The 18563-nt window shown below is 38.9% G+C and overlaps 1 protein-coding gene across 1 annotated transcript in view; it reads left to right on the top strand.

Annotated features, from left to right (window-relative positions):
- LOC127586326 (alpha-actinin-1-like) overlaps window positions 1-18563 on the top strand; it is an 86457-nt gene that overhangs the window by 64125 nt on the left and 3769 nt on the right. Inside the window, 9 exon segments of the mRNA XM_052044173.1 lie at window positions 462-612; window positions 874-982; window positions 2036-2176; window positions 2283-2465; window positions 3774-3908; window positions 5540-5719; window positions 7305-7451; window positions 15649-15729; window positions 17983-18141. Of these exon segments, the coding sequence (XP_051900133.1) occupies window positions 462-612; window positions 874-982; window positions 2036-2176; window positions 2283-2465; window positions 3774-3908; window positions 5540-5719; window positions 7305-7451; window positions 15649-15729; window positions 17983-18141 (1286 nt within the window).

Here is an 18563-nt window from a genome sequence, read left to right as displayed (position 1 = left end):
CCTCCATATCTGAAGTTGTTTCACCTCTGAAATTTTGCTCTATTTAATAGAATATCATCATCAAAGCAATCATCTTTTGCTAACTTCCAGGGTCATGTTACTGGGCATGTGAACAGCAGAAATAGTGTTTGTGACTATCCAATCAATCTACAATGTGATGGAATATTGCTGAGGATGCTCTTTTAGAAATAGTGCCATGTGGTTGTTTCCCTCTACCCTTTGAGCAGACTGGGCCTTGTGTTACTCTCTCATCCAAAAGATGACACTTCTGACAATACAGCACTCCTTCACTGGGCTGCCAGCTTAGCTTTTTATGCTCAAGTCTCTAATGGGATTTGAACCCAGAACTTCGGATTTGAGAAAGTGTTCTACCAACTGAGCCACAGCTGACACTTAACCTGTGTCATTTCTTAAAGCTTGGATGGAAATGTGAAGTTAACTCTTGCCTCATTATCCTGTAGATAAAGAAGCAATGTTGACACAGAAAGACTATGAAACTGCTGCACTGGCTGACATCAAAGCCTTGCTCAAGAAACACGAAGCATTTGAGAGTGATCTGGCAGCACACCAAGACAGAGTGGAGCAGATCGCTGCCATCGCACAAGAGCTCAAGTATGTACAATAATATGATTGTTTGTACCAACCATGCTGCTATTCAACATTAAAGGCCAGATTTTGTAACTAATGCCATTATTGTTTGGATCTTTCTACAGTCAGAAATTTGCAAACAATTGTTATGTTGTAATGAGTAGAAAAAAAGTGAATATTTCCTGCAAGTTGAATCATGTATGCAAATGTTTGTGATGTGAAATATCCTGAATCTTGTGGTGGTCCAGCTCAGATTTTTTTAAACCTTTCATTTGCCTTCTGCAGTGATCTGGATTATTATGACTCTCCCAATGTAAATGCTCGCTGCCAGAGTATTTGTGACCATTGGGACACTCTGGGCTCTTTAACACAGAACAGGAGGGATGCCTTGGAGGTGAGACTTGAACTGCTGACTTTTATTGTGTGTTGGATTTATCCACATCGACAATCACAGTAAGAATTTCAATCCCAGATTTCCTACATAATCGTTATTTAATGTTAATGGGAAAATATTTTTGCTTGGAATTCAGTTCGCCAGCACTGAAGTATTCAGACCAGGGCATAAAAGTGTGTACCTCTTTCAGATAAATAATTCTGAGCAAACAAAATGCTTAAGAATTTGATACCTCTTCCTAAATGATGTGCACTGTCTATTGCATTCTGTGTTCATATGTCTAAGTTATTGATATCCAAACTCAGAATCTGTATTCAATTCTTTCATTTATTATTGGTTTCCATTAAGTTCTTGATATTCAGAAATGGAATATGATTGATCCACTTTCCTCCTCCCTATGGGGATACTGAGGTAATTTTGTACCAATCCAGCTGAGTTGGACTTGTATCAGACCAGCTTCAAGTTTGCACTTTTTGGTCTCTGCGCCTCTACTCCCTGATAGTTATAGTTTCTGTAATGGGATTGCTTTTAACTATGGTCTGATGAAAATGTATTTAAGATCATGGTGCACTCAAGTGAACCATGACCTCAGTGCCTAGACAAGTCAACTTGCTTTCCATCAATACATTGGTCTATCTAGCACAACAAAGATTTGGGAACTTGCCGAGGTTTACATCAACAATACAGATTGAGCAAATACTTAGTGTTTGAATAAAGGATGTGTTAATGTCTGAAACTATTTAGTCTAAGATGCATGTTTTGAAAGAATTAAACAGTAACTGCTAGTATAAGCTACAAAATGTGCAAAATTAAGAACTCTAAATGTGTTTCACTTGGCTGCACGAGGACCAGGCAATTATGGCCGAGTTCTTTCTGATATAGTGATATTACTGCAAAATAGTAATCTCCAAGTTCCAGCCAGAATTTCTTAGCTAAACTCGTCCTGTTTGATACCCTTCATTTTGGTGCTTATGAGTGCATGGATGGCTAGATCCTTGTGTATTTGAGTACTGATTCCGAAATGAGCCTTTTCCAAAAACTTTGTCTTAACAGAGGACTGAAAAGCTGCAGGAAACAATTGATCAGTTATATCTGGAATATGCTAAAAGAGCTGCACCTTTCAACAACTGGATGGAGGGTGCAATGGAAGACCTGCAAGATATGTTTATTGTCCATACTACTGAGGAGATTCAGGTACAGTTTGAGAACGACATGTGGAATAGTGTGGCAATGCAGTTATAAAAATGGATTGAAAGCTACTTATTTATTCTAATTGGTTTGCTCTCTCTGATTTCTGCAGGGTCTCATTGCAGCACATGAACAATTCAAAGCAACATTGCCGGATGCTGATAAAGAGCGAGAAGCAATTCTGGGCATCCACAACGAAATGATGAAAATTGCTCAGTCTTACGATATTAAACTCTCTGGTGTAAATCCATACACCTCCATTACCTCACAGAGCATAAATGATAAATGGAATAAGGTAAGAGACTGAAGGGTGTCAGTATATAAGATACATGTACAGAAAGTGATTATGTTCTGTACAGTACTCTTCCTATTGAGATGTAGTGGAGGAGTATTACTGATTTGCTTTTATTTTGATATGCATGGACATCTGGATGTAGCAGGCAGAATTCACGAGAACGAGTGGGTCTAATTGAAAATTAGTTGATTAGAAATGTTGGGTTCAAATACTGTAATACATGCAGCTGGTTTCTGATCAGAGCTGTACCATTTGAAACTTTCCAAGGAACCTTCCAAACTAATGTCATAAATGTGGGTGAAACTCGGAATATTTCCTTATGATATGGGAGAAGGCCATTGCTGGCTCACGAAGCAATCCCATTCCCCACTAATTCTCACAGTAACCTATTCTCTATGTATTCACATCATCTCCCCTGGATTCTGCCATGTAACTATGCACCAGTGGCAACTTAGTGGCCAATCAACCTGCCATTCCACGTGCATTTTGGGATGTAGGAGGAAACCCACTCTGTCACAGGGAGAACATGGCAACTCCACACTGAGCTCGGGATTGAAACCAGGTCGTTGGTACTGTCAGGCAGCAGCTGCCAGCTGTGGCACTGCCACCTCTAAGTGGGTGCTTGATGGTGGGTTGGGTTCAGTAACCAAAGGGCCTGTTTATGTGCTGTATGGCTCATTTTTTCACAAGTTTCAGACAATTTTTTCACTGTACCTCGGTACAAGGGACAATAATATACCAATACCATTGAGTGTCTGCTGCCTCTGGATTCTCCCACATTTCCCTGTAGCCTTTTCTTTCTCACATTCCCATCAACTCTTCCTGATTTTCTTTTTTCCCTGCCATCCACCTACATTACAGAAGCCAATTAACTAACCAAATAGCATGTCTTTGGGATGGGAGAGGAAATTAGAGCAGCTGGTGGAAATCCACGTGGTTATTGGAGAACATGTGCAAACTTGAACAGACAGCACTGGAGATCGTCACTGAACTTGGGTCATGGAGCTTTGAGGCAGTATTTCTACCTGGTGTGCCGTTGTACGATTTAAAAGAATTATGAACTTGGGGGAGGGGGTTGGTGGATGTATTTAAGATGATGTGGCTTAAGTCAGAATTGAAAACATGACACTTGGAACGCTCCTTAAGGCCATCAAAAGAAGCTGCCGTGGCTTTGAAACAGAGACCAAAGAATGAAGGTTTGTGGGAGGGGAAGAAATTGGAGGGGGGGGGGGGGGGTGCAAAAATATGTATATACTGTTGAGCATAAATTGTGGTGATCAGAATTTACTGCTATGCACATGTTTATAGGTTCAGCAATTGGTGCCAGCTCGAGACCAGGCCTTGCAAGCAGAATTTAACAAGCAACAGTCCAATGAAAACCTGCGCGAGCAGTTTGCAAATAAGGCCAATGTTGTTGGTCCCTGGATTCAGACTAAGATGCAGGTTGGCAAATTCTTTTGGCATACTGAACTACTGGTTTTGAAGATATTTTCTGCTACCTTTTAATAAAAAAAATTGTTTTGCCTCCAGATTCCAGTGAATAATTCCACTGTAATTAGCTGCAAATTTTATGTAGATTTCCTGTGATTAGTTGTTATTTTCCTGTCACATTTAACCTATTAGTTATCTCAAATTTCAGTTTAAAACTGGTGGCTCATTCTATGTAGTCCAACTTTCATGGGATTGAGCTAGCATTCCTGGGGTTGAGTTCAAATCCTATAATGTCTTCGGAAACTCGGTTTGACAAATCCTAGAGTTTTATTGGCCACATTCAGAAAAATAACTAGATATTTTTAAGGGAAATTTTGGCTACATGAGGAAAGGGAGTGACCACCTGTACTTGGCCAGCATAGAACTCCAGTCACATTGGTTTATTTTAGTCCTGAAAATAATTGTAAGTCACTGTATTATGAAGATGAGTGTAATTCAAACATGGTAAATTCAGTGTATATCCTCTTCTTCCCCACCTCTTCGCCCCCCCCCCCCCCCCCCCCCGCCCCAAGTATCTACAGCATTAAGCTTATCTTATATTTATTGTAGAATCTATTTGCTCTCTTATTGGAGTCATCAGATCTCTTGGCCAACTGAGGTACTTAGGGGGCATCATGGCCCAGCTAATTTCTGTTGAACATCCACACATTAATAGGGTTACTAAATAAAATAGTTTTCACTTTCATAAAATTATTAATTTCCCTCTCCCTAATGTATGTGTCAAAGCTATTGAGAGCATTACTATGGTTGCTCTTTATTGGAGATCAACTAATAGAAGTGAAGCTAGAATCTCCTGTATTCTTGAGCCTTTATTGGTTACACTGTTGGGTGTCCTTCCCACAGCGCGCCCCCCCCCCCCCCCCCCCCCCCCCCCCCCCCCCCCCCCCCCCCCCCCCAAAACCTCTTTTTTTGAGGGAATGAAATACCTATCTGAAATGTAATTAAAAAGCAACAAGTGCAAATGTTGGATATCTGAAATTAAATAGTGGAAATGCCCAACAAAATTGGGGAGCCTCCATGCAGGACACAGCCAAATGTTAATGTTTCAGGTCAATGACCTTCATTCAGCATTCTCAGTGCTGCCCAATTTGCAGAGTATAAGCAGCATTTTGGTTTCTTTATTGCCTAGGCATAATTTAATATTCAATTATTGTTGGGGGGGGGGTGGGGGTTAAGAGGAGGAGAAATGATGAAATGGTCACGTTAATCTTTAGTGTGACTTCAACTAAGGGTAGGAAATATGTTTTGCAGAACAATAAGAACCTATTTGGTCTTTATTCCAAGTCCCCCGATCTTTCACCACACTTTTGCAAACTTGGAGGAAGTATGAATGTAATATTATGCAGAGCTGAGACATTTTCTTGTGGTGACAATTGGATCCATTGTTGCATGCACTTGAATTCATCAGGGCTCTAATTCAGCATATCTGCCTATTAAGATTATGGTGGGAGTCAGTCAAACTAAGATTACATAACTTGCTACCTGAAAATATTCAGCATTGCAGTCCTAGACAACCTGAATACAGGGCAATACCTATGTGTGGAAAATGGATTGTTGACTTTAATTTTGTGCTCTCCTATTAGGAAATTGGACGGATTTCCATTGAAATGCATGGTACACTGGAAGACCAGTTAAATCAACTGAAGCAGTATGAGAACAGTATCATCAATTATAAACCCAATATTGACAAGTTAGAGCAGGACCATCAACTCATCCAGGAGGCCCTCATCTTTGACAACAAGCATACCAACTACACCATGGAGGTAATGATTATGGTTTCTTTGCAGATGATTTCATCTTGTATTTAAAATCCGTAGCAATATTTCTACTGTACAGGAAGCTAAATCTTTGTAGCTTAGTATAGACGTCAGCTTCACATCCCACTCCCCCTTGTGGGAAAGTTTTATTGATTTGTCATGCACATCCCATGACAAAGTAGTATCTCTTGAAAGGAAGATAAATCTGCTGAACTGTCTTTTCTTGATTTGATTTTCTCTTTGCAAAAAAAATTTGATCTTGATTCACCACTTAGACTGAACAAATAGTGATATGGACCAAAGATATAAAGATTTTGTACCAAGTTTAATTGACATCAATTTACACTATTGCTACATTTCAGCAGCAACATATATTGAAGTCACTGTTTGACAAACTGTCACCAGCCCTGCCAAAATATTGGAAAAGTTATTGTAACAGTTTGAAATGCACAGGGGAAGTGATTCTGCCTATTGTCCCTGTGCTGATTCTTTCTAATATATCCATATTCGGTTTCTTTGAAATACTTCTGCATCATCTTCCACTAATATTTGAGGCAGTGATTTCCATTGATAACTAGCATAACACATTTGCCTCTTCTCCCTCTTCTTCTTGGTGTTTTTTCCTTCTCCCTTTCCCTCCCCTCCCCCTGCCCTCCCCAAAGTATCATTTTACTAATTTTCCTACATCTCATTTGAAACTTTCTCCCTAACTATTTGATCCAAACCCTTCATAATTTTGAACACTTCTATTAAATTTTCTTTTTGTCTTCTGTGGTCTAAGGAATACCACCAGCTTTACTAGTGTGCCCCCCCCCCCCCATTCGTCCTTCCCTTAATTTAGTAAATGTCTTGTGCACTCTCGTATTAGACATTTTCTAAGCAAGGTGCTCAGAAGTGGATACCTTTTTGTCCTGCTGAAGCTTATTAATGAGTTAAGGACTGCCCTAACTTCCTAGCTTTTGTAATTGAAGTTTGTAAAAAGAAGTTGGTGTTCATAAGCCTGTCTTGTATAACTTGTAGCCTCAGTCCTACTGTAAATTGGCATTGTCCCAATTTGGCCCAGTCTTTTTTATGCTTAAGTATTTGATGCCATTGTGGTTGTCTGTGCCAGTTTGAGAATTGAAATTAGTGATGGTTAGGTAGTTTTTAGAGTACAGGCAGCATGGCATTCAGTTGTTAAACTTGAAGGGCTTGTAATATGCCCAAGTGAACTGCTATGCAATCTTTTTCCTTAGCATCCAATTGGCATTTTAAAGGTTTGCATAAGGAAAATTAGTGAATGGTGCCCTTGCATTTTGAACAGTATACATGTGTTTCTTTTCCTAACTACGCTTCAAGTCTATACTTGTATTACTTGAAAGCTCTAGATTCTGCACTGCTGTGATGCATTGTAACTTGGGCAATAGATTACACCTTGTGCCTAATGCGAGCTCTCATTTTCAAGGCATGTAGTCCACCTTAGATCTGGAAAGCTGTAAGTTGTGAAGGCCCATATGGAGTATTGTTTAGATCTGAAATTTTCTTTCGTTTACTTCCTGCCAAAGTTGAACGTATTAACACCTTGGCTTGCTTTTTGTTTTCATGTAAAAAGCACATCCGAGTTGGCTGGGAACAGCTGCTGACAACAATTGCCAGAACTATTAATGAAGTAGAAAACCAAATCCTCACCCGTGATGCAAAAGGCATTAGCCAGGACCAGCTCAATGAATTTCGATCATCATTTAATCACTTTGACAAGGTATGTTTTGTATGCAACTGTGCATGCCACAATAAATACAAGGTAATTTGCTGCATATGGCACTGTGTGATGGAACTGTTAATTTTGATTTTAGTAGTCATAATGCAGCAGCATATATCACCTGCAGTGTACAGCATGCTGAAGTTGTAGGCACTGAGGTAAACTTAAGGCCTGGTTATTTGCTGAATATGCACAATGTGGCTTGTGTAGTTTTGCTAATTGGATTTCAGCATTTCCACATATTAAACCTAGATTTGGCACTGGGTTTGAGGTATAAGGGTATCTCTCAATGTAGATCCATGATCATTACAAGGTCCTCCAGCCTGATGCTTTGCATGAAACTGGCACATGCTTTCACAAAATTTGTCTCTTGTGGAGGAATTTGGAACTGGAGGGATAGTTTTAGAATGAAGTGATACCCATTAAATGTGGAGATGAGGGTTTATGGGATTGAGTCTTCAGAATTCTGTACTTCCGTTGAATATAGGCAAGGCTGACATATGGGCTGTAGGAGGATATGTTATGGGGAAGTGAGTAGGAAAGTGGTGTTGATCTTGCTGAGTAGTGAAGTAGGTTTAGGGATGGAGGTGTGGCTACTCATTATGAAAATTCACTGGAAGAAGTTGCCAATTATCTGCTATGAAGATAACAAGATTAAAGATTTTAAATGCGTATAATCCTGTGCCCGGTTTTAAAAGGATTTCCCAAAATATTCTGCAGTGGTTAGCTGAATATAGCTGAATCAATGTGCAGTGGGAGAATTTGTATTGAATGCAGTATTTATAATCTGCCAAACAGCAGTTACACTGATTCAGGCTTGAAGGGTGTGGCGTCCAGCAGCTGTTTACATTGCTTACTGCAAGGGTAGGATGTTTTGTGCTGAGTCTGCTTCCCTGGTCAGCAAGAATTAGCAGCCACTTCTCTCCTGCAGGCAGGTGATACTGAAACTGTTCAGTTTTGCAAGATGCCTAAGACTTGATGTTTTTTTAAGTTCTCCACAGTACTTGTACTTAAATCTCGCTGTAGTACAATGGTACATTATTGCTGAACTGGGTAGGAGAAATAATTGATATTTAATTTTGAGTGAGAGAAAACTGAATTCCAAAGCATGAGTGTTTAGTTTTTTGTGTGTGGGGTGGGAAGGGCAGGGGGAGGTTTCTTTATATATCCAAACTAGTCATTCTGAATTAATTTAGAATATGTGGCCTGCTGACCACTTCACAAAAACATTTGCAGGCTTTCGTCATCTTGCCGTTTATGAACCAGAAAGATATTTTTTCAAAGGAGTTCATATGTACTGAATAAGTTGGAGGAAGGCACCCTTCCTGCTGTACAGTAAAACTTTGGTATTTAGTTGTTCAGAAATCCAAATGATTCAGCATCCAGAGCACTCATTAATACATTTTAAGTCCCTATTATGCACAGACTGATAAAGTTGGTAATGTATTGTGAGGAACATGGGTACGTTTGGGCCAGAACTGGGGTGTGGAGTGTGGCTGGAGTTGGGTTTGGGAATGTAGGGAGTCAGGAATGTTTGCAGCTGGAACTAGTGTTAAGAGTGTGGGCTGGGTGAAACATGCGTTGAAACTTGCCAGGTTGTTTCCTGTGCTCCCTTAACTCATCAGGGCACAGTTTCTTGCTGCCTGTAAACTTGCTGGGTTCACTGGCAAATTTATTATATTACAGTGTTAGATGTAGAAACAAGTATGTCAGTGTTATACAAGTAACATCCAATAGTCTGGAAACTTTGCTAGTCTGGCACCACCAAGTCTTGAGGGTGCTTGATTATCAGTTTTACTGTATTTGAGTTGCAGTCATGTTGTCATTGTACAAAGAATTTAGAAACTCTGCTAAATAGGGCAAATCATGTCTTTTGTTTAGGCCCATTTTAGTGCAAGGCAGAAAAAAAGGAATAGGATAGAACAAATCCATAAAGTAGTTGCATGAACATAAATAACTGGCATCCACATTGTTTTACCTCAATAAGAGAAGTCTCTTGGCCAGCACTGAATGGTCTCTGTTGTATTACTCACTGGTTAGTTATCTTTGAACAACATTTTTAAAAAGTTACGGATGTTCAGCACCTAAACTTCCTTAATCTGAAAAATGGTGGATAACTTCTGGAATTGTATAATTCTTTGTCCGTTCTCCTTTGTCCCCTCTTAAAGTTGTGTACTTACATAGATATGTCTAACTTCTTCAGAAAAATATGGCAATTACATAATTGTTGGGCTGCTCACAAAATGTGCATTCTAGTTGGCTTGAGTTTTTTCACTTGCCTGTTTTAATCTGTGCTATTGCGTTATTCTGAAATCATGCTGCTGAGTTTCGGGGTTAAGCAGGAAATTGACACCTTTTAAATATAGCTTAAAAAGTATAGGTTATCTTTGATCTCCATCCAGTGAGTTTCACTTTACAAAAGAACTTGTTCAAGAGTGAGGGTGTGCTCTTCTTCATATGATCCTACAGAATTACAACATTGACTTCTCTTTTCAAGCCTGTATGTTGTACATGGCCTACTTTGTCTGTCACCTTTAAGGGATTTCCTGCTGTTAGAGTACCGCCTAGATCAGCATATTTTTTGCTGTTTAAGAGCTACTAAACAGCTTTGTTCTGTAAGGGAAAAATTTACAAGACTTCACTGGGCAACCAAGATGTTCTGTTTTAGGCTTGGCACACAAGTGAGTATATTTCACCAGTTCTAACCTGTTATAAGCATCTTAAGTCATTGGCATTATATTTTGTTTGGGGATCCCTGATACTGTTGCTACTCCAGTCCAGATTTTTATTTTAACATCCCAAGAGATTCAAAGATAGCAGATTGCATGCATCTCAGTTCTACAATTTAAAATAAAAACCCAGTCGATTAGTTGACACTGCTTGAAGACTTTTGGTATCAGTGAGAAATCTTTAAATTTAATTTCCATGTTACTGAATATATAATAGACTTCTCTAGTGTAGTGATAACTGTTAATTAAACCAGACAACTGGGAGAATTAGTTAATCAAAGATGGGTTTTAGTATGTTAACTATTTTATGGTTTGGCTGTAATTTCTGCATTTGTGTTAGGCCGTTCATGCTTGTAGTTCAGATTGTTTACCCAATGTGAGTTGTACACAATAGAAAGGTGCTAGGTTTTGTGCAGCGTCAACTGAAGTAGGTAGAAGAACTGAAAGGTTCTTGTACTGTGCTCCAGCAATTCTTTTGTTTCCTGCTTATGAAATACTGCTCCCTCCACAACCCCTTGCTTCTGCTCTCCAAAGATCACCCAAGTACTAGCACCATCAAAAGAAGGGAATGAATTAGTAAGCAGAAGGAGGGCAGTCCAGCCAAAATGCCTTTCATTTTTCCCTCTTTCCTTTCAATAGAGGTCTGTTGGGAGCCAACTACCTTTTGGCACCTTGAGTGACTACAGCATGTCATTCTTCTGCCTTGTATGTCAGATACTTGGATTATGGAAGCCATTCTGACTAGCCCCAATCTGCTTTGATCTGGATTGTCAGAAGGAAAGTTGCTTGTGCAGGTTCAAAACAAATGTCTTCCACATTTATAACCTGTCTATTGTAATCTTCCTTACTATATGAATTAGAAAACCAAAATATAACTTGGACAATAAATAATGGAATGTTACATCCTTTAAAGAGGCTCATATTTGGCTGCATCTTGAAGCATCTGTGCATATTTTATGGTGCAGTCACAAAGCTGAGCTATTGCGGTTCAATAACCACTGACAAATATAGATGTATTTATACATCTTTGACTCATCTACAAGTAGTGTGCCAAACCCTTTACTGACCTAATGGTCTTGACATTAGTGGCTGCAACACACTAGAATTGTTGGTGGAAAAAGATGCTTTTAATTGATGAATGAAACAATCTCTGAACAGTTCATTGTTTGTCTCATTTCTTCGAGGATGTATTACAATCGGTATTTAAAGGTGGAAAACCTAATCCAGTTAGGACAGAAAAGCCCTTCAGGGGAAGTTTCAAAGTGTTTGGGTGGGGGTGATTGTGTTTTGGAGGGGTGAGTGGGGGCAAGATGGGGGTGGGGAGGAAAGAGGATCAAGACCACATGAGTGGTGAGAAAAAATATGTTGAAGAGAATTGAGTGGTGATGGAAGAAGAGATATTGAAATTAAGGGGTGATGTGTAGGGAATCAAATTAGTGGAGGATTGGGGTGGTGGCGGCAGGGGCTTGGGAGGGATTTAAGACCTAGTGGGTAGTTGTATTCCATGGTGCTGATAATTTTTTACCACCCTGCCACAAAGTTCCTATCCATTTAATTTGCCCCTTGGAGAATGCAGTCTCTGTTCCAGAGCACTACTATAATTAGTTTTTAAAATGTGCAGTAAATTCCAGATGTCCGCTTATGGTCAATGTACATGGTACAAGGTATGAGCAAATGTTGAAAGCACCAAAGAATCATCAAGCTCTGAGGAAAATAAAAGCTTACTCTTGCATCCTGTCCTGACAAATGGTGTTGTCACGACCTGCATTTTTGTAGATTGAACATAGCTTAGAGGGAAAGTTTGATGCTATAATTTAGTTTTTGTCTGGTTCAAAAGCATCTTGTGTAGTCTTAAAGAAGTTGGTATAATTTGCATGACATTTATTTCTATTTGGCTTTCATGTTCACCTTATGGCACTATATATTGGCATTTCATTACACACTTCCCTAATTTGTTTTACCTTAATAACCACTGAGTCCATACTTGAATGTTTAATTGGCTAAGAAGAAATTGGTTTACACTCTTGAATATTAATTTTTTTTTAAAAATCACTGATCTTAACTTTTTTTTACTGCCTCTTTAAAAATCGGTTGGATTCATATGAATATTAACTTTGCTCCCATTTAAACTTCACTCCTGACTGCACGGTTGTTTGGCAAAAGGAGAGCGATAGGTTTCCCACTCCATTGGTTGGCTTTGTATTTCAATAGAACTGACCATTTCAATTCTTTCAGAAGTCATAAAAAAAAAGTTTACAGCAGATTCTCAGAACTTCGGTTTATCTTGCGTTAGAAATAAAATTGGCCAGAATGTGTTGACACAGTTTGACCAGTAGTGACAGAATTAGCAAAACTGGACATGTTTGTTACTACTAATTTTTGATTCTTATCAGAAACATTGCAGATGGAAAGTCTGGTTTTAGAAAAAATGGACTTAAAACCATAAATGTTTGGTTTGATTATAGTCTATTCTCATTGATCAACAAGGATATTAGGTTTTTTTTCTCCCCTTTTACTGTTAAAATGTACTGACAGAAAAAATAACCAGGTCACTAATCAAGGTGCCTTCAAAATGTCTGTTGGACTTGAATTATATGACTCCATTAAGTGCAACTTTAAAGTAGATTTTTTTTTGTTGCTATGCCCAATAATTATTCCAAAAATCTTGCAAGGAAGTTGTTGTTATCAAGTTACTACAGACCCTGTCAGTTTTGCAAGCCCTTGTTTTTATGAAATGTGGAATTTGTGTATTTATGACAAAACACAAAAGAATGCAGAAAATATTGCTTTTGGGTTGTATATTTAGTATTGCGTTGCTGCTGAATCTGCTGTTGTGCTGGGGATAGTGACCACTACTAGCAGAAGTCCAGTGGGACTGCAGCTGCTTGTGATCAGTGCCTTAAACTTGTAGCAGCTTTGTTTAAAGTATAGCTTTGCTCAGATATAATCCCATGACATCAGATTTTTCTCAGCCAATTGAGCATTCAGGATTTTGTGATTTTAATGCATAGGGTATATGTAAGGTATTTGAAAATTCCAAGCAAAACTACAGCAAGAGGACATTCATCATATTCATGCAGAAATTAATTACATTAAGTGGGTGACATAGCAACATGCATTAAACTCTGCTTCTGGTTTCATTGACGTTGAATTTCAGTAATACCATTCTCATGCTCCTTTATTGCATTTAGAAAAGTAAAACATGTTCCCTTTTTCTGGATTTAAGAAGCAAACAGATTTGTAAGCACTTAAATATGTTTGGTTAGATTTAAAACATTTTAGAGGTTAGCTTGGTTAACAAAGGAGGTCCAGGATAATAAATTGAAAAGGAGGACGTACAAAGTGACTAGGGCTGAGGACCAGAAAGTTTTTGGGATTTGGCTGTGAAAGGCTAAGTAGTTCACAAGAAGGGCGAGAATTGTTTTTGAAAGGGAACGTGTGTTGCCTGCTAACCTTTTTTGAGTTGCACACTGGAACACCCAGATCCCTCTGAACTTCACTCATTTGAAATCTCTTTCCATTTAGATAATCTGCCTTTTGATTCCCCTAACCAAACAAAGTACATTGCCTCACACTGTCTCATTAAACTCCATTTGCTAGGTTTGCTACATCACTCAATATCCATCCCGTTCCAGAATCACTGTGTCTCATCAATAACCCCTTCCACTTACCATCAGCAAACTTGGAAACCTTGCATTTTGTTCTCTTCTAGATCATTAATACAAATGGTAATCAATTAAGGGCAAGAACCAGTCAAGTGGGTGCTCGACTAGCTACATCCCTCCAGCCTAGAAAGGACCCATTTATTATTGGTGGAAGTGTGTTAGCATTTATGCTAATGCACTTCCACCAATACCTCTTGGGCTCTCAGGAGGCTGGTGCTAAATTATGTGGCACCTTGTTAAATATCTTTTTAGAAACCTAAATACACTATCTACAAGTTCCCTTTATCAACTCTCCTCACCACATCCTCAAAGAATTCAAGAAAATTTGTCAAACATTTACCCTTCATGAAATCATATTGACTAGGTTTGATATTATTCAGCTTTCCTGAATGATTAGTTATCTCCCCTTTAATTATAGACTCTAGCATCTTGCCAACAATATATGTTAAACTCATTGGCCTATAGTTCAGGGTGTTGGTGAAGCCACGCCTGGAATACTCTGCAGGGTTTTGGTCCCTTTACCGTTCTTAAAACAAAGGGATTATAGTAGCATTGGAGGCAGTCCAAAGCAGATTCACCAGGCTAATTCCTGGGCTGAGAGGGTTGTCCTTTCGAGAGAAGCTAGATAGTTTGTGTCTGAATTCCTTTTGAGTTTTGAAGAATCAGGAGTGAGCTTATTCAAACATAAGATTCTATTGGTATATATTGAGAGGGTATATAGAGGGTATATATTCCATGGGTATATATTGAGAGGTTTTCTATAGTGGGAGAGTTCCAAACAAATGGACATGGTTTTAAATGACTATTTCCTTGTTGTGTAACTGAGGTGCACAGAAATTTCTTCTGAGAAGGTAATGAATCTCTGGAATTCTGTGCACCCCCATTGCCTCCAAGCATGGTGGAGACCAGATCATTAGCTATATTTTAAGATGGAGATGAATTAATTGAACGATCAAGGTTATGGGAATCAGCATTGATCAGCCAAAATATTGAATGATGGGGCAAGCTTGAGGGTCTGGTGGACTACTCCTGTTTTGTGTTCTTCAAATCCTGTGAGATGAATTAAATTTTTAATTTGCAAAAGGTAATGGACAAAACTGAGCAATTGAATTTAAAGGGAGTTCTACCACACTGATGTCCTTGAGGTCACACTTGCTTTCTTGGGTGCAGTGCAAATTACAGCTGTTGTATTAATAGGAATAAAATCTATCTTTTTACAGGCATTCTAATTTTAAAATTTTGGCCCCATTTAATTTTAGGCATTCACTCATAATTCTAGAAATACAACTTCAAATTGTTTACATAATTGCCAAACATGAATAGACTTGTGTGTTTTTACTTTTAATTGATTTGAAATAACAGATGAAGCTTAAGACTGGAATTCTATTAGACTCTTGTTCAATAAGGCTGATATAAAGTTCATACTGAGATTTATTAACTTACAAAATGTCCTGTGCCAGATGTAACAAAATCAACATTGATGCAGAAATATGCATTTACTGATTTTTGCTCATGATGTAATTGTTTAGTACTGTTTTGCAGCCGAGGTTTGTTTAAAATTCATGATTTCATGTGCAATTTTCTTTTTTGTTTAAATGTTTTTCATTGTCTGTTGTCTAACGTTATTTATTTTCCTTCTCTCCATCTGCATGTTTCGTGCATGGTGCATGCTGTGCTGAATCACCAACTACACCAAAATGCCCTTGTTTTCCTCCCTTCCTCCCCACCCCTCAATCAACCCCCCCACTGTGTGTGCACATCATGTTACCTGCATGCTCTGGTCTGCACCGTGACCTCGTATAGGACCATAGCGGGAAACTGGGACCTGAAGAGTTTAAAGCCTGCCTTATCAGCTTGGGCTACGATGTTGGAAATGACCAGCAGGTATTGATGATTTGAATGAATTAAAAGTCAGTAAATAGCTAACTATGTATTTTTTTTCTCCACTCCTCTCCTGGATTCTGTGTTCTGGCCTTTTCCCAAATTCCTTTCTAAACTACCCTAACCTGCTCTTTTACATTTGTATTTTTGTTTTATCCTCCTCCTCCTTTGGGTTTGGTTCTGTACCTGTCTTGTCTGACATGTAAACCCTTGTTCATGGTACTATGCCCTCTGTGTGCGTGTATTTTCTCGTGCTTACTCCTGCTGGAGTAGAAGCGAACCGGGCTGATGGACGCTGATGATTTCCGAGCTCTACTTATCTCTACGGGCTACAGTCTGGTACGGTTCCTCTTCCTTCTTCACATCTTCAGCCAGAAATACCAGGGGTTTGACCTGTAAGCGCTCTTGTATTTTAGTAAATCTTTTGTAGAAGTAGTCTTGCTCTCAGTCACAATATAAAATTTCCATATGTCAATTACATAAGTAGGTTTTTTAGTATTGCTGAGTATTGGGCAATAATTTGTAACTTCAACTGACCAGATAAAATTTTGCAAAGTACATCAGGAAACTGTAGCATAAATTGGCCAATCTTTCAAAGCATTCCTTAGTTTTGTTCATGAGATCTACTAAATAGGAGGCAGTTGGTTCAGTGTGCAGATTCTTTTCTGCTTCTACACTTAAACATCTTGCAGTTTCTCCTCTTGGAATGAACTGCAGCTGAGCGGTGGTACAAGGGGAGATTTTTGAGGTTGAATGAAGTGAACAAGCAGAAAATTCAGCAAAAATTTAATCAAAGTCATGTTATTATCAAACATTTCTCAATTGCTGAATAATTTTGAGGTTACATTTTTTTGCCCAAGGTCTTGGTCATCTTTGCCTTCATCAAATAAGTTCAATTCCACTATAATATTTTATGAAAATATAGTAGCCTTGGTTCCAGACATTCGTATGTTTTGGCACTGGCCATCGTATTGAATCTGTTGCCTGGTTGTTTTGTGACTATCAACATTTTTCAAAAGTAAGATGAAGAGCTGGAATCGTATTGTAATTCCAAAATACAATTGCTCTTAAAAACTGTACTTTAAATGTGAGGTGGGAAAGAAAACTCCACTCAATATGGATTTTCTAACAATAAGAAGGCAAAGAATGATTTTGATACTGAGATGAGGATTGGGGAGGCTCCAGTTTTGATTCCCGTTTTTTGCCAAATTACTTGATCTCATCCATGGGACTCTGTCCAATTAGGCTGAAGGGTAAGATGCACCAGAATTCTTGCTTGCTATTGTCCATGCTATTAGTTTGTATATGGGTGTTATAAACAATGTCAATTTGACAAGACCAGTAACCTAACTTCCCCTCAGTCGCCCTTGTCTCCCAGTAGAAGTTGACTGTGATACTTTCCATGGAATTATCCTTTCTAATCTCAACCCAAGAACAAATTATGGTGAGAATTTTGAAGCAAGTAACAAAGAATGAGGGAAAATAGGACATTATTTTCATGTCAGTGTGGCAGTGACTGGTCCAGGGCTGTCTGGTGTGACTTCTGGTCAAAGTCAACTGCAATCTGGGAACTCAGTCGGAGAGGAACATTGCAAGTTCCTTCTGTGTAACTGAGTGTCTTATTAGCCAGTTGTGTTATGGACCTGGATGCTCTAAACTTGACCAGCCTAGTTGTTACCCATGTGCAAGGGCAAGTAATTTGGGAACAAGTTGATAAGGAAATGATTCTACAGTTTACCACTTTGCTGTGTATGCCACATACCTGTGGCAGTACAAAGGAAATTCACCAGACTAAGTGCTGGGACAAGAAGGTTGTCCTAACCAAAGAAACCTAAATAGTTTGGGTTTGTATTCCTTGGAGTTTAGAATGAAGATTAACCTTATTCAAACATCAGATTCTAAATGGGATTGACAGATGTTAAGATATTTTCACTAGCGGGAGAGTCTCAAACAAGGGGACATAACTACATGATAAGGGGCTGGTCATTTAAAACTGAGGTATGGAGAAATTTCTTGCAGCGGGTAGCAAATCTCTGGAAATCTCTGCCTGTGAGGGTGGTGGAAGCCGGATCATTAGAAGTGTTTAAAGTGGAGGTGGATAATTATTTGATAGATCGAGGAATAGAGGGGTTATGGAGAAAAGGCGCAGACGACCAGCATAGATCAGCCATGATCATAATAAATGGTGGGGAAGGATTGAAGAGCCTGCTGGCCTACTATTTTCTTGTGTTTTTACTTTATTACTGTTTTTCCCAGGGTGAAGCTGAGTTTGCACGTATAATGGGTGTTGTTGCCCCAAACAACACTGAGGAAGTATCATTCCAAGCCTTCATTGACTTCATGTCACAGGAGACAACAGACACAGATACAGCTGAACAAGTCATGGCCTCCTTCAAGATTTTGGCAGGGGACAAGGTAAACAATTGTACTTGAAAAGTTACAAAATCTGCTGCAAGGTAGAACATTAAGAGTAAAATGTTGTGTTTGTAAAGGCAATTTTTCTTGTTCTGTTAAATGACTAATCTATTTGAAATTCGTCCCAGACATTGAATGTTATTTCCCTGCAGAAAGTTGTTAAAATTATCCATAAACCTTTACACTCGAGCTGAAAGTGCCGACCAAACAAATGGGTTTTTGATGTAGAACGCTAATCTTTTGTCAAGGTGGGGTTCTGCTGTCAGTTGCACTATCAGTAAGTCTTATGTCAGTGAATTAATACAGTACTGAGTTATTAGCTTTGTGTCTTGTCTCCAAGACAACATCTTGAAGTGAAGTAAAAGCCCTTGCTTTTGATTAAAGATAATTGGGAGGGCAGGTCCCGGCCTGTATGTTGTTGT

The sequence above is a fragment of the Pristis pectinata genome, chromosome 35 (genome assembly GCF_009764475.1).
Source record: "Pristis pectinata isolate sPriPec2 chromosome 35, sPriPec2.1.pri, whole genome shotgun sequence".
In the NCBI taxonomy this organism is placed as follows: domain Eukaryota; kingdom Metazoa; phylum Chordata; class Chondrichthyes; order Rhinopristiformes; family Pristidae; genus Pristis; species Pristis pectinata.
This window is presented reverse-complemented; position numbering and strand designations above follow the sequence as displayed.